The 24,304-nt window shown below is 36.2% G+C and overlaps 1 protein-coding gene, 1 long non-coding RNA gene and 2 other non-coding genes across 6 annotated transcripts in view; 1 reads left to right on the top strand and 3 right to left on the bottom strand.

The window, feature by feature from the left end:
• Positions 1 to 23,084, bottom strand: LOC137062563 (uncharacterized). Its single transcript, XR_010901248.1, has 3 exons — positions 22,840 to 23,084; positions 308 to 448; positions 1 to 181 (listed from the first exon to the last, which is right to left on the bottom strand). It is a non-coding gene; the product is annotated as an uncharacterized lncRNA (long non-coding RNA).
• The window catches only part of LOC137061952 (nuclear factor 1 B-type-like), a 105,633-nt gene continuing 88,766 nt past the window's right edge, over positions 7,438 to 24,304 (top strand). For 2 of the 3 annotated variants that reach the window (XM_067433233.1, XM_067432712.1), the window contains exon 1: positions 7,440 to 7,550. In XM_067433233.1, the coding sequence (XP_067289334.1) occupies positions 7,455 to 7,550 (96 nt within the window). In that variant the 5' untranslated portion in view covers positions 7,440 to 7,454. Of the gene's footprint in view, positions 7,551 to 24,304 lie in introns of all 3 variants that reach the window. The other variant, XM_067432787.1, reaches the window with a different exon arrangement.
• trnah-gug (transfer RNA histidin (anticodon GUG)) lies at positions 20,169 to 20,240 on the bottom strand. Its single transcript has one exon. It is a non-coding gene; the product is annotated as a tRNA-His (tRNA).
• On the bottom strand, positions 20,656 to 20,727 carry trnah-gug (transfer RNA histidin (anticodon GUG)). Its single transcript has one exon. It is a non-coding gene; the product is annotated as a tRNA-His (tRNA).

The following is a 24,304-nucleotide window of genomic DNA, read 5'->3' as shown; positions in this document are numbered from 1 at the left end:
TTGCCATTAAACAAAAGAAGAAGAAAGGAGTATGGCGTGCTGCTTTTTAGCGTCCATTTCCATGGTGACTCCTGGATTCGGCACTCAGTTGAGAATGCTTTTGTGTGGTCACCGTTAACTCTATGTTTCCTACTCCGGGTTGACTGGTCTTACTGCAGTCCGTGGTTTAGAAGCTGCATACCTTGAGTAAGCAAGGTTTGGGTTAATCAACCAAGAGTTCAGGGAATTTGAGACGGTATGTTAACCTTGATTTTTGGAATACCCCCCCCCCCCCATGGGCCCAATGTTACACCAAAAATTCAGTTACCTGAGTTATGAACAGGCTGACTGCTGCTTCCAACTGCTCTCCACAGACCACCTGATAGCCAAGACTCAATTTTCAGAGTTTAATCCTGTGAAGAATTTACCTGTAACGTCTAATGGGATGTTTTGAAAAGGCTTTTGTGACCTAAACAAAGAGCAAAACAATTTTCAGTTAGATAAGTTAGGTCTTAAGTACTATAGTTTACTAAAGGGCCTTCCCCCTTTTTTTGTACACGACACTCCCACATTCAACAATTTCTGCCAAGTTCTTCATGATTTTCTTCTCTTAAAATTATGAACGTATTGATAGGTAACTGTTCCTAAGACTAAAGTCATCCCTTTGTCTGCTAGGCAGAAAGGAGAGACTTCAGGGAGGATAAACTTAGTTCAGATGAGAGGAAAGGCAAGCCTTTTATCTTGGGCAGGCACTGTATTTTACACAATGTCCCTCCAGTGTAACCTAACAAAGGGCTCCTTATGTACTTCCTCTAGGCTGGCAGGTCTAATACTGCGGCACAGGGGACGGTTGCGAGGAGACGTCTTTTAGAGAGGCTTTGGATGGTGTGTCGGATAAAGAACAATTCATTGAATCAGCGAAATGTGTGTGTGTGTGTGTTGTGCCCTGCTGGAAGGTGGCGTCTGGGCCAGTAAGAACTAGCTCTACCCCGTCCTCTGCCCACCTTGTTTGAACTTCTGCCTGAAGCAGTTGTTTTCACTTCCTGTGCACTTTGATCCTTTTCTGGTTTATTTAGGTCAAAGTAAGCATAATTAGTTAACTATAATGCTCTTGTTTTATATTTCACAAGAATTTGATCATTTTTTCAGGACTCTATGTATAATAGGAGAATGATTTAGTCATTGTGCTCAATGATTCAATGTCAAGGCCTTTAATTTAACTAATCTGTATCTTAACCCCTAATCCTAGTGCTTGTTTAGTTGCTTCCATTAACTCTTGTCGAACTTTGGCATTGCCCCAGAAGGTCCCACGCCCACTCGCTCCCACCCTCTCTCTCTCTCTCCCTGCCACGGTTGGATGCCTCCCGCCCTGATGCTGTCCATTCCCAGTAGGGGCCTCTGTTGATTGGCCCGGCGTGTGTCCTGCACTGTGTGGTGGTGTGAATGACGGCCCCTGTCAGCAGTGACTGGCTCCCCGGCGCTTGGCATTCTTCATTTGAGTGACAGCAGATAGCACCTCCCTTGAATTACCCTAAAAGATTGCCTGTGTGATGGCAGGACCACCTCATCCCAGAGGGAAAAAAACGTCTTGGCTGGGACTCTTTAATGTCGCTCTCTCATTGAGAGACTGAGTCATGACCTCTGAGCAAGTGTTCGCCTGTGTCGCTCCTCTCAGCCAAAATTAATCATTGGACATATTGCATTTATAACTCCACTGGAACTAAAACGTTTTTCATTATGTTCTTTTAATAGGAAGCTGTTTGTTTTTTCCTTTTTTTACATTTATTCATTTAGAAGATGATTTTTATCCAAAGCCACTTTGATATTATCAGCTCATGCATTCCTTGTGAATTAAACACATCCCCTTGCTGTTGCTAGTGCCATTTTCTTGGTCTACTTAAATTTCCTAGAAATTATATTGGCAAATAATTTTTAAGTATTATAAGTAAAATAATTTAAAGTATTTTTTACATATCTTTTTCTTTGTCTATTTTGGTCACACTTTATATTAGGTGTCCTTAACTACTATGTACTTGCATCAAAAAACAAGTACAATGTAGTTATTGTTTGGATAAATTGCTCTTAAAAAGAAATTAATTACTAGTTATTAACAACTTCTTCATTAGTGTAATTAGATTAATCTTCAAATTACTCTCTCCAAAAAGTATTTAATCATTTAATAACGGTTTACTTTCTGAATCCTATATCAACAAGGATGGCCATGAAATGTATCTTTTAATTAATTAATTAAAATAAATTATATAAAACGACATAAAATATTTGTATTATTAGCAAAGTATTTCGAATGTGAGAAGGACACCTAAAACATGCATTTTCAAATTAAACTATACATTTTGTTGTTATTCCACAATTGTATTATATATGATATATTGCTCTACAGTCTATAAACAGTATTTAGTTCAATTACATCAAAAGTAACTAATTAAATTACAGAAAAAATGAGAGTAGTCCCTTACTTTTATTTTTCAAGAGAAAAGTAATTAAATGACAGTAATAATTACACCCAACACTGGTTGTTTTACAATTAATGTTGATTTTATTTTTAATGTTGTATTACAAACACTTTTGCTGCTATTGGGATGGGATGGGGTAAGGTTAGTGACAACGGTTAAGTTTGGTGGTATGGGTAAGTTTAAGGGTAGGTTACGGGGGTGAGGGAAGGGTCAACAGAGATGCATTAATTATAGTTGTAATTAATGACAGCTGTAATTACATGCAGGTATTTTTTTTTTTTTTAAAGTGTCGGTTTTTGTTGGTTTAACTTAAAAAAGTAAGTAAACTTGCCTTAAAAGGTTGCCTTAAAATTTTGAGTTCATTGAAAATTTGAGTTGATACAATGAAGGAAATTTGTTTAATATATTTATTATATATTTATAATAAATGTTAATATTGAATGTTAATATATTTATATATATTTTTTTAGCACTATTTGGCATGTTTCACTGCGTCATCAGAAATAAAACACACACAATTACCCAATATGCTTACAAAATCTTTTAATAATATTTTAATAAAGGTTGTCGAATCTCAAAAAGTGTTCATTGTATTAACTCAAAATTTTAATTTCAATGAACTCAAAATTTTAAGGCAACCAGGTAAATTTTTTCTAAATATTTTTTTACAGTGTATGTACACAATACGTGCATTGTAACAAATGATTCATTTAAATGTTAGTGTAAAGTGGGACCAATGTTTCAATAAATCAAGCCAAATCTGCATGAATAGATGATAATAGTATTTAAATGATTATATTAGTTCAGAAAAACACTTCATTTGACGCTTAAATTATACTTAGGTTTAAGTCTTATAACTACAGAAAATTAACCCTGATTTCTCTCCATTGTCTCGAAGCAGGCATAATTCTTCTGTGGAGCAACAGGTGGTCGGTCATTTGTGAACAAATTAGACTCTCCAATACATTGTGGCAATAGGTTTTGTAATTAATTTAGTTTTAGCCAAGATTACTCCATTACTGTCAATCATTGTCTGTTCTGGCATTAATTACTGTTCACTGAAGTCTTGTTTCATTCTGAAAAAATGGCACAAATTACAGTCAATCACTGTTCATTGCTTAAAAAACAAAACAATATCTAAATTAATGTATTTGAATGGTGTATATTGAATACATATTGTATTTATGTTGAATTATAATTTGCTGCTTGCCCATGTGTCTGGCCTGCTAAGTAAACTGGCCTAATTAAACAAATGGCCACCTGTTATTGTTCTAGGAGTGGACATCTGGTTAAACAAAAGAGGGAATTATAGGAATAAAACTTAATGAAACCTAATAGGGTCTCTAGGGGAGTGATGTTTGGGGTGATATCTCTTTTACACATCTATATGATTGAAGGCTATTAGAATCTCAGTCTTGGACAGTGCTAGACTAGGACTAATAAGCATCACTGTACATTGGTAATCATCAATTAGTAACAGACATTTGCTCTTTTCTCCTTATTGCCTGACTGCCAACCCATATGGGTCAACATTAACTAGTCTGTGCATCCAGTCTCATAAATAAAGTAAAGGACTCTCAGCCGTAACTGCTGCATTTGCTCCATGTGAAATTTGACTACAATTAAAGGTGCAAGTGACATTTTTAGAAGCATTGTGAAGTTACATCCTGAATTGATAATAATGTATATATAAAGAATATATTTGATATAACAATATATTTAAATAAATATAAATTGACAAAAGGACTTAATTATTTATGTATCCCAACTGTTATAAATTGTAGTAAGTAGATAGCACATACACAGAGAGTCTGTAGCAGGTGTTCACATTACTTGGATCAATTCAACAGCCTTCACTTCCCTGCCTCTCAAATGATTGATTTGCCTATTGATTTTTTCATATAAATCTTACAAACACTTGACTGAAAGAAAGTAGAAATCCAATTAAAACTAGAGTCTGAAAAGGTAATCCTAATCCAATCAAGGCTAGAAAATGTATTGATCTGCAGAGTCAAAATCAATTGAGGAAACACGTGAGGGAAATTCAAGTGAAATGTCAAGAGAATGTTTTCCATGACCTCGATTAGCATATTCAGAAAACAGTGAAAACATCTCACAATATTTCATCAAGTAATAGAATAGGTCTTGGTTTTCTTTCAGTGAGCATTTATGAATCAATAACCTTGTACTTTGTTTTATAATTATTTTGTTTTTTAAGTATTATAAAGTTTTTGAAATGATTTTAGTCATTCGACTGATGCTTACATTAGATGAGCCTATATATAGAACAGCATGTGTTTTAGATGACCCCTGAAATCCAAAGTGTAAGAAAACAGAATAATATCTTTGGGACCCTGTGTGGAAATGTGGGAAAGGTTTCGGAAATGAATAGAAAGACACAACGCAAAAGGCGAGGGGGATAAACAACACTCTAGGTATTCTTCTGGCCATGGTGCTTCTGAAATGCCACCTCGGCCCCTGAATGCCAGACGCGCTGTGCCCTGACTCGCGGGACGTTCTCACACAATCCCACAATTCACGTGGAGGGAAGCAGCTGCGGGCGGGAACATTCTGTGAGGAGGTGGAGGTTGGGAATGCGCTGCCGAGGGAAAAAGGTCTGGATAGGTTACAAAGAGAGTCCCAAACATGGAACAAAGCTGGCATTCAGCATTAAACCCCACTACTCACAGCAGAGTGTCAGGTTGATGCGTAAATCTGCAAATGTCAAAAAGCACGAGCAGTGCTTCATTTGTTTGCATGTATGTGTATTAAACATAATTCTGAAGGAGTGGGATGTGGGCATGCTTTGCAGGCCTCAAACATTAGGTTGTTGTGCTGCTCGTGGACAGAAACTGGAAATCAGTGGCTCCAGCACATCCATTGGATGACACTTGCATCTTTCTGCCTTCCAATGCAAGAGAATCCTTGAATCCTTATAATTGGTTAATGTCATCAAAGCCTGTTTTGCATTGCTTTAAACAGACAAATCTGTGCTAATGCTATTAATGCAAGCCAGGTATTACGTGCTAGCTGATGCCTTTGCACTTGCTTCTAAGAAATTTGGATTGCTTGAACGTTTGAAAACCTTCTAGAGTCTCATCAGTTCTTACAGCTGTGTGCCTCTTCAGCAGTGCCTCTTCTGCTCTTGGTTTTATATCCTGTTTTATCTTGATTAAACAATGTTTTATCGAAATTGACATTTATACATCCTTTACAAGGGTAGGGCAAAATTTGACCAAGATACAACTATTTGAAAATCTGGAAAATTTGAAATACTGAGAAAACCGTCTTGTCCAAATGAAGTCCTTAGCAATGGATATTAATAATACTAATAATACATTTGTGATATCGGCCTATTTACAGTAGGAAATTTACAAAATAAATCCTAAAGATTCTTGGCATTAACATATGTATTTTTGTTGATAATTTTGACCCATACAATATACTGTTGGCTACGTGTGACTTGTGGTCCAGGGTCACAAATAAATGAACTTTTTGTCACTTTTTGCTTATTTAGAGTGGACTAAATAATTGCATGTAAATAATAATAATAATAACAATAATAATAATAATAATAATAATAATAATAATAATAATAATAATAATAATAATAATAATAAAATAAAATGTGGACTTAATAATATCTAAATATTTGTGATATTATTTTAATATACATATACATACTGTATCTCAAGATTCATCCCCCCATGTTGCATCAGACGACTAATTCTTAAAACTCTAAATGAACTAAAATTATAAATAAGATTGATGCCTATAGTAGTGTTTTCTTATATAAATTAGATCTTGCTTTCAGTATTTATTTTATCTCAACTTGGTTTCCCAACAAAACCGAATTCTGTTTCTTTACATGCTGATGCTCAGTGATACTTAATAGCATCACAGAATTACTAACACCTTTAATACACTTTCTAGTCCACATCAGTGTCATTTATAAAGTGTTTTTATTTTTTATTTTTTATCAACACCAACTTAATGCTTTTGAGTTCAAATATGAGTGACTCTTAACTCCACTTTCTTTCCATCATCTATAAATAAAGAGGATGTTTCAAATCTTTTGCTGCTTTTAAATCAAATAAGTTTGTCTTTTCCTGCTTAGAAATTGCTCAGTGAAGAAAGTATGGCTGACTAATAAGTGAATGGACTTGGAATACCTGTTGGTGTTTGCGCCTCTCTTTCTTTCTTCCTTCCCTGCTTCCCTCTCTTAAAATTTAAGTTAAAAATTCTCTCTCTCTCTCTCTCTCTCTCTCTCTCTCTCTCTCTCTCTCTCTCTCTCTCTCTCTCTCTCTCTCTCTCTCTCTCTCTCTCTCTCTCTCTCTCTCTCTCTCTCTCTCTCTCTCTCTCTCTCTCTCTCCCCCCTCCCTCATTTGCTGTATAAGTCTGTGATATCTGAACCGTGCCCGGCTCTCATGTCTATGAAACTCCCCAGTCTTTGTTTGGGGAATATAATTCCCATTTGGGCCTCCCCTCATCGACACAGAATGAGGAGCGTTTGGGGGTGGGGTGGGGGGGTGAAGGGGATGTGTGTGTGTATTTATGGCTTTAGGGGGGGTTCCAAAAAACACAAATCAACAATATAGAACCGATGAAAATGCAAATAAACTTTGAAAAGCGTCTGCGCACAAAGGCACCTCATTGGTTGCCCACTTGTTGTACTGCTCAAGATGCCAAAAAAGAGATCCATGCTCCTGTTCTGCACAGCTTAAAAAATTAAAGCCCTGGCCGAGGTGGGGGGCTCTGTGTGTGTGTGTGTGTGTGAGGGATTCAGATCCTGATCCTGTCATTATAGGCAGCACTGCAGGCTGGAGTCATCGCTAGAGCACAGGGCTATGTGCGTGCATGTGTGAGTGTGCGTGCGTGTGTGTGCGTGAACTTTTTTTTCTCCCATAATGCAGTGTGATAAGGATTGGCCTACATGGGGCTGAGAGAGTGGCGTCTGATGAAGGCTTGATTAGTGTGTTATCTACTCCTGAGCTGCTCCTGATGAAAGCTACTGACGGGAGAATGGCTGGGAAAACGGCAGACAGCTCCATCAAATGGCAGCTATGTTATGACATGACAGCCAGGACCTGGTGGATGGTAAGTTTGGTGCTTTTTGGAGCTTTTTTTCCCACCAATTTTTGAGTGACGTAACTCCTCCTTCAGTGCGGTTCATACCGTGTCTTAGAGGAAAGGTTTTGCCGAGCAGTTGTTTGAATTTGAATGAATTGTTTTATCGTTTTATTGTTTGATTTTTTTTTGTGTTATGTGTAAAAGAGTAAAAACATATTTTTTGTGTGTTTACTTCATTTTTTACTGCTGTACTTCTATTTCTTGTACAGTTATTTTAGCAGTTTGCTGTATGTAATCCTGCTTTATGCCCAGTCTTCTGATGTGTTGATATTCACTAACGCGTGTGTTGTATTGGGATGTCACTGATGTCACGTGAGGTCAGGACCCTGAGCTTGACTGTCAGGAGGTCACTTTTTTTTTCTTCAGAGACCATCTTCTGTTTGCATACGCTTATCACTTACTTTTAATCAAGTTAAAAGTGTCCATCCCAGTTCTCGCTGTTTAGGGGATTTTGAGAGTTTTTCAGCAGTGATCAGGGACCCCTTCAGATGAAAATGATGTTTTACAGTTAATGTTTTAAAAGAAATCAATTATTCTACATGATGTTTCTTGTAGCCTCTGCACTGTTAATATTTCTGATTGTGACTTTATTCCCTGGTTTTGGTCATGCCGCTTATGAACACTGTCGCACAAGATGTGGTCGTGCTCTGCACTTGTTGACATTTTTCTGTCTATTTTCCCTCCTGGCAGACAAAAGCCTCTTGTTTGTGCTTTGCTTTCAATGAAGCTACTGCTGGTTCTTATCCCACTATGAATGTTAATTTTGCATCAGAAGTCATACTTTTTTCTTTCTGCCAGCTGTCTTGTGAGTTAACAATTTATCATTGTTTTATTTCATAAGGCAATGATGATGATTATGCTTCTAAGCCCCTGTTTTAAATGTTTCATAACTACAAACATTTTAAGTAATTAAGCATCTTTTTGTTTTTGTTTTTTGCTCCAGACAAAGTCTGAAATTGTGTGGCAGCTTACTTGCTCATTTGGACACAATTGTGTCAATATTACTCTTACACAAAACACTTTCTTATTTTTCATCTTTCTTATTTTTATTCCTCTGGAATCTGTCTGAGCCATTAAAAGTCAACTCTGGTACTCATGAAATAACAAATAAAACAAATAAAGGTTAAACTGTGTAAATAGTATACATTATTACGCAAAGTTACATTATTTTTATACACTATTTGTTAAAGGACAATTGCAATAACCAGAATTCTGTGCTTTTCAAAAAGTTAAGTTTGTTTGTTCTGATAGGAGATTTGTTAGGGTTAGGGTTACACACTCACCATTGAAGCGTTTTATTATGCATTTTAAATCTTATTTTTTTATATTATGCAACAACAACAAAAAATCCCTGAAAATGATTGAATTAAAATGCAGTAATTGATTTTGAAACAGATGGGACTACTTTATGTTTAATCATTTTCAATACAATTGTTGCAGTATTATTTTTAAAATTGTTATTCATAGATATGTGTACGTTATTAATAAATGAAAAAATATCATGTGTTTACCATTGAATAGTCTCTCTATTTATGTAAAATAATCAAAACCAAACAAATATCCTCCTTGGCTTTAGTTTCATTTTGACAGATGGGAGATTTCATCCTCCTCCACCAATGTCCAATTGAATATCTGAGTTTAATCAAAAATTTGGAACATAGCAAAATATTTTAAAATATTTTTCGTAATGATAAACAAAGTGCCACAACAAAATCATATGAAACACCTTAGATCTGGCATTGACTCACTTGCAGATGGACATAAGCATCTAAACAAGGATAAGGCCCAGACATGGTTCGATTTGAAATGCTAACTACTCAAGTCTAAGAAACTGGTGCAAATGTCAGCACTGTCAGCAGATGCTGGGGTGGGCTATGCAGAGAGGAAAGCAGCATTTATCGCTAATCCCTGTGGCCAACAGTCGTTCATTAAGGTATACACTATACGGCCCCCCCTTTCTTGTTTATTGAGGTGTTTTTTTTTTGTTAGTTTTTTTGCGCTAGAGTCCCTCTGTCTGGCTTGCTTTGTGCAGCTGGGAGACTGATGTCAGTCTGCATGCAGCCTCCCAGCAATCTGGCCTTCAGACGATACTCCTGCTCTCCTGCCGAATGTGGGTCGAAGATTAGCATAATACCAACTAATCGTGAATAACATTAGCATTGAGTAAGGCAGTAATTAAAAGGATTAGCGGTAGGGGAAGAAATAAATGAGGAAATTCTATGACAACTGTGTTTATGATATTGATTGGATGACCACTGGGCTCTGATGCTCAGGACTGTTGGTCAGATGAGAACATATTGACATATTGAAATAGGCAGACAAAGTAAGCGCTGCTTATTTTAGAATTTGCCCTTGTATACCAGGTGTGGTGACTGCATTATGTAAAAGTCTAAATACGTACTAATTAAACATGCATTTAGGGTTTAACACTTCAATGACCAGCATGTAAACATGGGATTATTATCAGTTGTCATTATGAGAGTGATTTTGCACTTTTAGATGGTCATCTTGGTTATTTTGATTTAGACTAAAATCCTCAGACTGATCTAACAAGTTAATGGAATTGTTTGTCTGGACGTTAAACTCTCTCCATAATCACAGTGATAATGATTGCGGCTGTTGGGCACATCCCAGCTTTGTAACTTTTGATCATTATCATAGGGATCAAGCTCAACTTCTAACTGCTCTCTGCTGGCACTGTATGTTAGCATCACAGCATGTAAAGAGCTTCTGCCACTTTCATCTTACCATGAGCCTATTATAACTAGTATCACATTAAACCACCAAAGGTGCGCTCAGAATTTTATTCTTATGAAATTTTTTACACAAAAACGCATAGTAAAGATAATTATTATTAAACAATATAAAATTATTATTTTATTTAATATACATATTATAATCATACACTCTAAAAAATGCTGAGTTAAAAACAACCCAAGTTGGGTTGAAAATGCACCGACCCAACAATTGGGTTGTTTTAACCCAATGGTTGAGTTGTTCTTATCCAGCAATTGGGTTGTCTTAAGCAACATTTAACCCAACCACTGGGTTAAAACAACTCAACCATTGGGTTAAAACAACTCAATTGTTGGGTCGGTGCATTTTCAACCCAACTTGGGTTGTTTTTAACCCAGCATTTTTTAGAGTGTATTAATAATAGCATAATTAACCCAAGCTTATGGATACTTTGCAATTAGCATTGATACAGAGAAGAAAAGAGTTACACTTTATTACGACAGTCCATTTTAGACATTCTCATAGTAGAATATGTTGACATGTACTTGCAAAGTTATTTATAGTCAGTAGAATGTCTGTTAGAGATGAATTTGCAGATTTTTATTAATATTACAATTGAATTCTAATGCATGACAAAATAATTCATATTTTAAAATTATTGAAGAATTGTAGGCACTAGCCTACTTGCTTTATGCAATCACTATAGGATAAATCACTATTTTTGTACTTCTTTTTTGACATTGATAGGGCAAACAGTCACCCACAAATAGTCTGTAGACAAACAGGCTGTCTTTGAGTTCACATGAACAGCGATTAAGTTACTCGTCACGCAGACCTATAATAACAACAACAAGCCACAAAAACATAATTGGGAATAACGCCTTACCTTAATCAATCAATCAACTTTATTTATATAGCGCTTTTACAATCACCTTAAAACCTTAAAACCAAGAATAAATAAACTGCCTTGTTTTCTTTTTGCCATGGCTATGATGCTATGAATTACCGAATGGATTTGAAGGATGTGTGCAGATCAATGTTACGTTATACTTTTTCTACGAATATTTGAGTTAAATATGCACTAATCATGAGTGGAATTTGCACCGCAGCGCCCCCACACCTTAGGCTCATGAAAAGAATAGCACGTAGTTATTTTTATTGAAGGGAATTAGGTTTAAATCGCCGTCATGCATGATCGAATTGTATTTTTGCAGTTTTACACATAATAATCCAAGATGATCACATTACACAAAACTGAATATATTGAACATTGTCAATATTTTTTGAGACCCCCCCAAAAATTTGCAAATCATGTTTTCAGGGGAGCCCTTGTCTTATTTAGGGGAGCCGAGCTCCCCCTAGCTCCCCTGTAATTCGCACCCTGGTTTTATTAAAACAAAATTATTTCCCTGGATCTGACAGGATGGGCAAGCTATCAATATGTAGCCATGCTAGTGCCTACAAACAATGAGAGCAATGAAGCAATGTATTTGTCAACAGAACTCAACTGCAGGCACTCTGGAAGAAGTAAAAGAAGATGTAGTGAATAACCGATATATCGGCCAGCCGATACACGGCTGCTGAGTTCGCCGATAGTTATTTCCCGGCATTATTTACAGACTGGCGTCCACAGACCTCTCTGTGTCGCTGGAGATGCTGCAGTTTACATGCAGACCATGCACTGCCCATCCTCCACTAGTAAAGTGCTGGAATCTGATCTTCAAGACAACGGTACGTTTTAAACATTCAAAGCATTTTTTAACTGTTTGACTTAGCTGAAATATTGCCATACACTTTAAAACACGTTGCTCTATATGTGCTTGCAACCAGGGCTGTTTCTAGCCATTTTGACGCCTATAGGTGAAATCCTTATTGGTGCTCCCAGTCAAATTTTAAAACGCAACACTAGTATTACTGGTATTTAATAATAAATACAAACATACATTCCAAACTATATTTGTATATATTTGTTAATAAGGATTACAATTAATACCAGTAATACCATTTTACCATTTTGTAACCAGATACCTGTATAGCCCATAGGCCATCCATACATTAGAGTACCCTTCACCAAGTATCTCCCATTGAAAAAACAGAACTGAAGGTTGTCCATCATTTCAGCTACTTGGGGTGCGTGATCTTGTCTGACATCAGGATCGACAAAGAAGTTGACAACAGGCTGGCCAAGGCAAACAGTGCCTGTTAATAATAACTTAACTGTTATTATGCAGAAGGTTATACGGATGTGTCTGGAACAACAACAACAACCTCAAAAAAGACAAGAAGGTCAGTGTATACAAAGCTGCTGTGCTGACCACTCTCCTGTACAGAACTGAGTCCTGGATCACGTGCCATCATCACATGAGACTCCTCAAGCATCTCCACCAGCGCTGCCTCAGCACAATACTCAACATTTGTGTGAGTGACTTTGCCACCAACACTGAAGTCCTTGAGTCAGCAGAGGTAATTAGCATCGAAGCCATGGTCCTCAAGGTACAACTCTGCTGGGCTGGGCACATCTCCAGGATTGAGAACCACTGCCTACCAAAGATCGTGCTGTATGGGGAGTTTCCCTCTGGTTACTGCAACATTGGGGCACCACAAAAGCGGTACAAAGACTCCCTGAAGAAGTCCCTCACTGCTTGGTGCATCGCTCACTGTCAGTAGGCAACACAAGCAGCTGATCACGACTCCTGGAGGCGCACAGTCCATCAGGCCACCTCCCTCTTTGAAGTTACCAGTAGGGCCACTATAGAGGACACAAGGAAAAGAAGGAAAAATTGGGTCCCCTTAGTACCAATCCTGGACCAGACCTTCACCCCGCATAGGCCAGCCATCAGCAGACGTGGATGTCCTTACTAATTTGTTGTTCGAGAAGCCAAGCCAATCACTATTTGCTAAGAAATTGTTCTATGTAGACATAACTACATAATTATTACATTTCACATGAAAGTAATACAAATAAATACTGAGTCAGTGTGGTTTTTGTTCTCGTTGATGCTTGAACTTTCCCTTTAAATATAACAACTTGCATTAAGCACTATTAAAACTGAATGAATCGATTCAACATTTAACACCATCTGTAAAGATGTATTAAATTCAAAAAAGTGATTTAATAAAAGATGTGAATTGTGCTAAAAAAAACCATTGCCTTATCTTCTCCTAAAGGATAAATGATAAACAGACATATTGGGTGATATGATTGTAGGATGATTGCAGAAGTGACACTGATCTGTGTTTTTGTTTATTCTTTTTAAACATTTGTATATATAGAGCAATGTGTTTCAAAGTGTTTTGCAATATTTCAGCTAAGTCAAACAGTTAAAAGATGTGTTGAAAGTTTACTGTTGTATTGAAGAGCAGATTCCAGCACTCTACTCATCATGTTCATTGTGTCATTTGTATGATGTAAATTTAGGGAGCAAAAGCAGTATTTGCTCCACATATCGGCTCAAGAAAATCTGCAGCCCATATCGATCATCATCTAAGGCTGATGAAAAAAAAAATGGTATCGGCATCGACACTAGAAAATCCATATCAGTTGATCACTAGATGAGTGTAAACGATCTTTGCCGGTATTGTAAAATAATTTAAGGATTCACAGAGTACTTACAACACGATTCATCATTTTTGAGAGAAATAGTAAAGGTGAATGCATATATGTCTTGGGGGATTTGGCAGAAGGAAGGATCGTGGAGGAGACGATGCGTGACCCAGGGAGAGACCCAGAGCACAATCAGGATGAATGCCCATGGTGGAACCACTGGTGGGAGGAGCCAGATGTGCGACCACCAGCAGTAGAGCCAGGAGAAATACAGAGATCGGGCGACAGCTTATGTCCTGGAGGCTGAGGTGGAGTAACGGTGCCAGAGGACTGAAGCACAGCTACAGGGATGGTGGTGGATGGTGCATCTGAAGGCCCAGAAGTCTGTGATGTAGGCAGAGCAATGACTGACCAAGATGGATGAGGGAGCCTGGAAAAGCTGTAAGGACGATGGTCCCAGGTGGAGCCAAATGAGTAAGAAGCCACAGTAGAACCAAATGGTCAATGGACTGAGGTGAAGTGACAGGATGAATGGCCTGAGGTGAAGCCAGGGGATCCCCTTGCCAAAGCGGAGCTGGAGACTGGAAGACCTGAGCAGATCTGAGTTGCTGAGTCAACTGAAGAGGAGGCCAAGGAATTGGCTGTCTTGAGTAGAGGAAGCGAGAGAGGTGAGACCATCAGAGATGTAGGAGACTGGTAGACGTAGACACAAGGCAGAAACAAGTTGCTGGTTGGAGCCAACTAAGAAGGGGTCGAGGGACTGAAGCAAACCAGCGCAATTAACTGTGGAATTTACTACGGAATTTATTTAAGGCTTTTGCTTTTTATGCTTTTTTTTTTGTTTGTTTGTTTTTTTGTTGCTAACCTTGCCTTCAAGTGGCTTTGGTATAAATATACAGGACTAAATGGGCAAATTAACGACAGACAGGTGAATAGGCTACTATGCAAACAAACAGGCACAGCCATTTAAATTGGGGTCTGAAACCATAGTGGACATTATTAAATGCACTTTTAATCCCATAGCGCACTTCGATAATGAGTGTAAGGTTAACTGCTAGAGAACTCATAATGCACTGTGAGGGTTGTGTCGAATGAATAGAGAGGTGCAGGTATGACATCAATAGGATTATCCCATAGGCTTTTGGATTATCACAAAAAATAAGCTCTGTGAAAAACAAAAGTTTATGATACTTACATGTTTTGTCCATTAAGATAATTGTCACAGATGAACAGAATGCAGAGATTTTCCCCAGAAGTAAAAAGCTAAAGCTAGGCTATAAATGGACTACACCACAGTCCTGCGATTTCAGCATCATCCTCACTAAACTTCCGACAACTCTTTCCATTTTTATCTCAAAACATTTTCCCAGAAAGTTTGAGTTACATTAGTTTATAAGAGCACAATTATGAGCATAATGAGCAGCTATAAAAGCAGACTTGAGGTTATCTGCTCTGTGTTATGATTCATCTCCTCAGCTTCTGTAGTGTCAATTAGCCACTTTAGCAAGCGCCTTTTTCAAGACGTAACAGCTTAAAAAAAAAAAAAAAAAAAACACACACACAAAAAAGACTCCACATAAATAAAATTCATGAGTTGGGTTATACTGATGTATTTTATGTTATAGAATAAAACGTAAAAGTGTCTTGAGCTTGTGTTCAACACAGACCTTATTTCATCCATTGAAAAGGATGAAAACCCCATTCAAAAACCCCACTGACTTTGAGACGAGGGCTAAAATGCTAACTCGCTTCTGCATTTTTGCCTACAAAGTAAAGTCCTATACCTGCACCACTCTATTCCCACTTGCCAGAAGATGGGACTGAATCAACCATATATATTACACACAAACATTTAAGTAGTTAAAAAGTTTAGGGACACTGACTTGATTAAATCATTTGCAATGCTTCATGTGAGTGGGCAGGTGCTAAAAGTTATTTTGGCACAATTTGTTTGTTCCAGTTCTCTTATTGGTGAAGATCTCTTATTGCAGCATCCTGTGTAATAGTTTCCCACCAGGACTTACGCTGTTAAAAATGATACTGGCGGTTTCAGCTAAAGAATATTTCATTGATTAACAATCTCATAGCTCACAGTAGGTTTGTTTTTAATGGTTTATAAGTTATCTTTTGGTAAATCAATTCCCTTATGGAGAAAATGAATGGCATTTTTACTTCCGGAACTCGACTGTTGCACTATGCTCTTCATAATCTCTTTGGAAGAGTCATCCGAGTATTTTTCACTTACTGTTTCATAAATACTGTGTATTTGGAAATCTTTCTCTTTTTACATACTGTTCATTTTCATACTATATACTAAGGAAAGATGGATATCCAAATGCAACCTGATGGTACCTTTAAGACTGTTACGATAAAAAGATCATAATTTCAGTCTTTTGGGAACACTGGGCAAGTGAATATGCTACTCTCACATGTAGCGGATGTACACATGGGGGCTATTTTTAAAAAGCTGTGAAAATGCTTATATGGTTATGCAGACTATCAGTTAACTTATCTTATGGAGATCAGATGGGGAGCATTTTAAATAGAATGATCGACCAGGGGTTCTTTAACTGCTACAGCGTTGTGTAGCCATGCCTGACGAATATCTGCTTAGGGCAATTAGGAAACAAAAGGCCTCTTTGTTCTAAACGGGGTTGGGGGGTCGATGAGGGGACGTTAAGAAAGAAAGAAGCCTTGAGAGAGGAAAAGGGGAAGCGTCAAGGTATGAGCCAGTACTGCTGCTTAGAGGAATGGTGTAGAGATATAACCTGAGTAACCTGATATAAGAGCACAAATTAAGATCATGATCAATAATAATAAAGTGTGTAGTAATGGCTTTTATTAGTTTTTTAGAGTTTACTGTTAATTCCATCAGATCAGACATTTTCTTCTTTTTTATGTTTTATAGCTCATAAAGATGAAGGGAAAATATTGTATAAATACTCAGTAACTGGCTTAATTCAGGATTGCTTACAATGTAAATGCGTTTCTGTAGAAAACATGTGAGACTTGTGGATATATTATATTATTTATTGTTTATACCTCCAGCATTTTCCCTAAATTGTTACATGAGAAGAATTATGCCAACATAAAGAAGTATAAAAACTCTAGACAGTTTATATATCTATGTCTATTGTCTATTTGTATTACTTATCACAAAGAACTGAGTCTTATCATGTTCATTAAAGTTTATTAATCCTGCCATAGCTGCTTACCTTCATTTATATGCTTCAGTGCTCAGCTATCCAGTGCCAACTGATAAGACATCATTGAAATATACACAGGCCTTCATCTTACCCACGTACAGAAGAGTTAAACATTGTAATGTAAATGGACATGGTCTTGCTGATGCCAATGTGATACAACAATAGTCCAGTGCAGTACATTTGTTTTTACTAGTGAACACCATTTAAACACCATAATTATGTTTTGGTAACTGCTTAGATTTCCATCACAGCTACAGAGAATCTAACTTCCATACTCTCAAAATGTGTACATCTTTGCTCTAATTTCTTGGGGTATTTATAGTAGGCTACTTGATATTGCACGTCCAATCATTCAACATACCCTTTTAAAGTGGTGTGATCACAACTTCAGTCATTTTATTTTAATCTGTTTGTAGAGGAAACCCTGTTTAGTGAAAATAAAAGATCAAATATCAGACCGCGAGGCTTCTATAGTTGTGGCTAATGAAGATGCACATTGTTACAGGAACATGTGTTCAGAGACCAGACAAAAGCCTGCGGGGATGCACATTTCATGCGACATAGGTGCATGCTTGTCCTGTCAATCAAGACCTATTGATGTGAGGAGTGAGACAGATGCACATAGAGAGAGAAAGCAAGTACACAGCAGTTTTGCCTGACTCTTCTGTGGAGGCCTGCTGCTTCTTTCTCGAAGCTGAAGGATTTGCAATGCATGCACGGGTGTGTGTGTGTGAGTGTGAATGGGACGCAGTGGTTTTGGCAGGATTCCATGTTTACTATAAGCTTTCTCCTTGTTTATCTGAGCGTGTGTCTCGTTGTTGCTCTTGTTCTTGGTTGCTGGTTCGTGGTAGAGAGGAACAAGGACAGTCTTTCATGGTTGTCAACAGGTGCATAAGAGCTCCCTCTGCATGTCTTTAGTGTGTGTTTGCGTTTTATATATATGTGTGTGTGTGTGTGTGTGTGTGTGTGTGTGTAATGTGCGTGCGTGCGTGTGTGTGTGTGTCTGTGTGCGTGTGTGTGTGTGTGTGTGTGTGTGTGTGTGTGTGTGTGTGTGTGTGTGTGTGTGTGTGTGTGTGTGTGTGTGTGTGTGTGTGTGTGTGTGTGTGTGTGTGTGTGTGTGTGTGTGTGTGTGTGTGTGTGTGTGTGTGTGTGTGAGTTTTTTTTCAAGATTGGACGACAGGTCAAAGAGATACAAGGAAACAAGAAAACTAACATATTAAATGCAATTACATTGTAACAAGGACATGAGCATGTTTCTAACTTTAAATGCATGTTACTACATTTCAGTAGCCTATGTGAACATGCAAAATAAAGAAACCAACAGTTTTGTTTTAAAAATATTTTTAATTATCCATAATGACTGGTTTGGGTTATTGATTTATTCTCACAGCATTTTATTGAATAAAATGATCTGAATCTTTTATAGTCTCTGCCATCTGAGTAACACTGATAAAGCAGTGTCTAGAATTACTACAGGTGCAGTAATCTCAAACGAACACAGTAAGGTAAATAATCATTGTCTTTATCTCTGCCAAGTTTTTCTAGATCCATTTGTAGGCAGTGTTTTCATATATACAGTTTGGATATTTTGGATATATATATATATATATATATATATATATATATATATATATATATATATATATATATATATATATATATATATATATATATATATATATATATATATATATATATATGGACAAGTCTGGACACATTATTATTTGTAATGTTTTTGAAAGAAGTTTCTTCTTCTCATCAAGCCTGCATTTATTTGATCAAACATAACGAAACTTTGTTTTAATATTGTGATATATGATTACAATTTAAAATATTTGGTTTTCAATTTATTACACTTTAAATTATCATTTATTTCTGTGATGCAAAGCTGAATTTTCAGGATCGTTACTCCAGTCTTCAGTGTCACATGATCCTTCAGAAATCATTCTAATATTCTGATTTATTATGAGTGATGGAAACCTAATATATTTGATGAATAAAAGGTTAAAAAGAACTGCATTTATTCAAAATAAAAACATATTTTCAAATAATATAAATCTCCTTTACTATCATTTTTTATCCATTTAATACATTCTTGCTGAATACATTTATTGATTTATTTCAAAAAAAGAAAGAAAAAAAAGACTGACCCAAAATTACTGACCAATAGTGTATATTGTTGTTAAAACATTTGCTTCTTTTTTTCTCTTTTTTTTTCTTTTTATTCATCAAAGTATTATAAAAAGTATCACAGTTTATGAAAAAATATTGTACAGCCGAACTGTTTCCAAATTTGAAAATGAATCATCATATCAGAATGATTTCTGATGGATCATGTGACACTGAAGACTGGAGGAATGATAAAATTCATCTTTGCATCACAGAAATAAATGATAATTTAAAGTATAATGAATTGAAAACCAATTATTTTAAATTGTAATAATATATCACAATATTGTTTTTTGTTTGTATTTTTTATGAAATAAATACAGGCTTGATGAGCAGAAGAAACTTCTTTCAAAAATATTACAAATAGTAATGTGTCCAAACTTTTGGCCTGTACTAGGATATATATATATATATATATATATATATATATATATATATATATATATATATATATATATATATATATATATATATATATATATATATATATATATATATATATATATATATATATATATATATATATATATATATATATATATATATATATATATATACGCCCACACACCCACACACACATATAGTCGTTTGCTGCCCTCTGGTGCTTAAATCATCTCGTGGGTAGGCCTACGTATTTAAACTTAACATAACTAACCCTAACATGAAGGTCAGACAGATGTTGTTTTTATCGTCCAATTTTGTATATTTTTTAGGGGAAACTATCATTTTGAGAATAAGAGAACATGAATGGACAAATAAAGGTGTAGAATGTTTAAAAAGTTGAAGAAAATAAGGTAGGCTGCTAGGTTATATACTAGGTTATAACTATAACTATATGTATATGTAGTGACTTCTCAGCCTTGAGTTGATTTAGTGTTTATATGAGCACATCATTTTGTTACTCAAAAGAGCAGCCTTCTGTGGAATGTTTGCCGTGACCCGGATTCGAACCGGGGTTGCTGCGGCCACAACGCAGAGTACTAACCACTATACGATCACGGCACTGGGCTGGTACGCCAGCAGCTGGCAGATAGTTCTCTACTGCATCCTTGTGGGGTGAATGGAAACTGCGCTGTATACCCCCCAACATAACAGGTTACTTAGGTGGTTGCACATTCTGCATTCGACAAACGAGATTATCTGAAAAATTTAAAGGGATTGAAAAAAACCAAATATTTTATTCTAACCAAATTTTACGTTTTTATATGACCAAAAACAACAAAAACTATTTATTTCCGTGAAGATTTTAATGTATCCATGTAGAGCGCTTGATTAGGCTATATTTATAGACAGACAACCTGAGTAGGACAACGTTCTCGAACAATATTTTACTAGCCAGCTGTGCCTGACAAATGGCCACTTTTTCTGTCACATTAAATCAAATGCAAGTGTAAAAGTCACTGCTTCATTTTTTCACTGCCGTGACCCGGATTCGAACCGGGGTTGCTGCGGCCACAACGCAGAGTACTAACCACTATACGATCACGGCGAGCTATTACAGCAGATAGATGTGACTGAGGCTGAGCAGTCACACAAGAGTGTGACTGCTTGTATTGTTTTACAATTACAATTTAAGTCTATAAAGACAGCCGTATTACCTAATGTTAGGATAGTTTGTTTTGACTGTGGCATTGCAACAATAATCTCTGAACAAATATGTCGTTATAAAACAGTTTTTTTTATATTCCATGGGCTTAATGTTTCACGACTGGCTTCAAGTGGCTATGATGTGGGCACTCTGTTATCCTGTTTTGAAAGTATTAAACCGCAAAATTAAAGCGAACAAATTGTCAAAACAGCTGTTTATTAGAGTTCCAAAGTTAGAGTTACAGGTTCTACGCCATAAGACACCGTGCTTTTATTGGAAAACGTGAATGAATGGGACTTGAACAGAGCAGAGCAGAGCAGAGCGAGGTCACAGACGCGTGCTCCCATGCGAGTTTCACTTTTTACATTAGACTATAGGATGATGCAGTCGACATACTTTCTTCTGTAAATTATGAAAAATAATTGCGTCTTGCGAAAGTGTTAATCTACAATATGATTTGTTTCACATCAACCTGCTTGCAGTCTAGGCCTGGTGATACAATATGGCCTTGTGCCGGTATATGAAAAAACGGCATCTACATATTTATTCTATCTGGCCACTTTACAGTAAAGACCATTCCCAGATTAATCGACAAACGCTTTACTTGTTTTTTTTTTTTTTTTTTTTTGCTTTAAACTTTAGTGTTGCATTTAACATTTCACTGAGCTTCAGGAATTAGCCTACTCTGTCAAATAGCTACATACAAAATTATAGCCTGGATTGAAATGGTCATCAATTGTTTTCAAAATAAGTTTTTCTCAAATATTTCTCATATATTCCACACAATAATCTTTTTCACATGGGGAGGAGAATAAACAATACAACAATTATTGATCAGTTTCATGTTCAGGCCTTTACTCCTGTGAATCTATATGGAATTAATTACAATTAAGGATACAATAATTGGAAAACATAGCCTAATATAGCCTAGTTTTTAAATACAAACACAGTTTTTAATTGCTTAATGAAACCCAGAAACCAAATGCATAATGACTGCACATTTTCTTGATTAGAAGTTATTTTATTTATTTGTTTTTTTTTTTAAAAAGAAGGGGGAAAAGAAAAAGAACAATGAATGTGCACGTTTTTCATCCTTACTAGCCTTTCAAGAGAAATATTACCTGTCCTACCAGGCCATACTACTACTACTACTACTAATACTTCTACTACTACTACTACTACTACTACTACTACTACATAATAATAATAATAATAATAATAATAATAATAATAATAATAATAATAATGATAATATAACAACTTTTTAAAATAATTATTGATTCATAGAAAATTAAAATTCTGAAAAAATAAATAAATAAATCAAAGCACTAGAATAAATGTGACAGCATACAGTTAGAAACCCTGCAAATTAATGGGGAAAAAAAGCTCATATGTCTCGGAGAGTAATTATAGCCTTTGGGATATTATCAGTTACATTACAATAAAACAATACAAAATAAAACAAGTACATTTGTAACATCTCTTGCAACTATGATTTTAAAAGGCATATAGAACAGATCAGTCATGGAATCACTTAAAAAGGGTGGTGCCGTTTATTCAAAAGCAGCAGGTCATTGTTTTGCATTAAATGTATACATTTCAACTCAACTGTTTACCGGTATTACAAATCAATTTGCATGTTGGAAGCAACGATATTTTTATAACAATAAATATAGCCTGTCGATGTAGAATAATTAATAATAAAGTAGGCTTATATTCACGCGCAGGACTTGAATGCGCAATGGACAGCGAAATACTAAATTCCATAACCCGTGAAAACATGAAAACACGTTTTAATCATTCGAGTCCCATCTCTTGGTCAAAAAAGAAAAAAAGAAACGGAATATTTTTGATAATTTCTTAAAACGAAATATCACCTTGATAAGCCTACTCACTGATGCACCAGCTATACACAATGTAGCCTAAGGAAAACTGCAATTAATGACTAGAAAATTAGGCTTAAGCGTCTGAGTCGAAAGAATGCAATACCTCTGTACATGAAATGTAACTTACGGAGACAGTCTCAAGGCTCGCTGCGCGCACGGCACAGGCTATCCAAACTCGTGTGAAACTTGACATGCACAAGCGAAAAGATCTCTAAAATATTCAGAAAGACATCGATCTTTCTATATGTTTATAATGATCTCCTGTCCTCCGCTCGCCACTGAACTTGCCAACGTTTACGTAGGAAGAATTTGCAGCCCTTTCGCTTCATTTCGTATCACACTCCACCTACTCGATATAATGTTCCAGCAAGCCCTGTGTTTGTTGCTTCAAACACAGGGCTTGTTTGTTTGTTTCACAAGTGTGACAGCGTAAATGAGAACAAACGATTCAGTCTATATAAGTCGTTTATCTTGACATAGACGTTTAGTTAGCCACGAGTGCTGTCACAGCCAAAACGAACTTTTCTACGTTACAACTTTGTTTCGTGCAAAGCAAAGATGACGATCCGGTTATAAAACGAAAACAGTTATTTAAAGGTTTTTGTATTTTAGTTATTTAATTTTTTTGAAAGATAAACTAATTATTTATGATAGCCTAATTAGCCTATATTTCAACTGTTGTAAAGAAAAAGATACAAATGTTATTAACACAATTAAAAACGATAAAACATAATGTATTTTTCATAGGCTACATGCAGCGTTTATAAAGTGATTGCCTCTCCTTAGATCGATTGACAATTTTGTAACGACCAACATAAATGAAAGACCCAATGAATTGCTTTTTTTAGATCACCACTGAATAGCATGTAGCATTTAGAAAAACATATAATTCTTCGGACTTTATTATCATTCATATTCATTGTCTATGCTGTGCTGTTATATGATTAGGCTTTTTATTCATTTAAAGGTGACCTGAATAGTCAATACACCGTTTACTGTCTCCTTTTTTATGTTTGATAGTGCCTCATTTAATGGCACCGGTAAACACGCTCAAATTAATGCGTGTTTCATTGTGGTTGGACTCGTGTGTGTGTGTGCGTGTGTGTGTGTATGCGCGCGCGCGGCGCTCTGCTGTTCTGGGATCAATGCCATCATTGTACTCTCTAACAGTGGTGACTTTCAGTGCTATATCATTCAAAATCTTAACAATGGTTTAGTAATACAGCCTATAGTATATTTCTACCGATTTAAAGATTACTTGTAACTATTAGTAGAAAGTCATTAAAGTTTACCAATGATAAAACGGACATACAGTAACAGACAATTGCATGAAGGGGAATAAGTACGAGAACGTTAATTTAATTAAATACACTTCCTTGAGAATAAAATACTAATTGATTTGTGGGAATGTATCTGCTCTCATGCCTGTCTCCACAAGGAACCTTCTTAATCCCCAAGGCCAAAATATACAGAAGTAGGCTATTTGACCTGTCTTCAGCTAGTAGTCTAAATTGTGCTCGGTCTCGCTTTGATGGGACTTGGTCAATGTTAATATGCAAATAGTGACACTGCCTGCCGAGCGGAAGTGAGGG

The sequence above is a fragment of the Pseudorasbora parva genome, chromosome 1, assembly GCF_024679245.1.
Source record: "Pseudorasbora parva isolate DD20220531a chromosome 1, ASM2467924v1, whole genome shotgun sequence".
In the NCBI taxonomy this organism is placed as follows: domain Eukaryota; kingdom Metazoa; phylum Chordata; class Actinopteri; order Cypriniformes; family Gobionidae; genus Pseudorasbora; species Pseudorasbora parva.
This window is presented reverse-complemented; position numbering and strand designations above follow the sequence as displayed.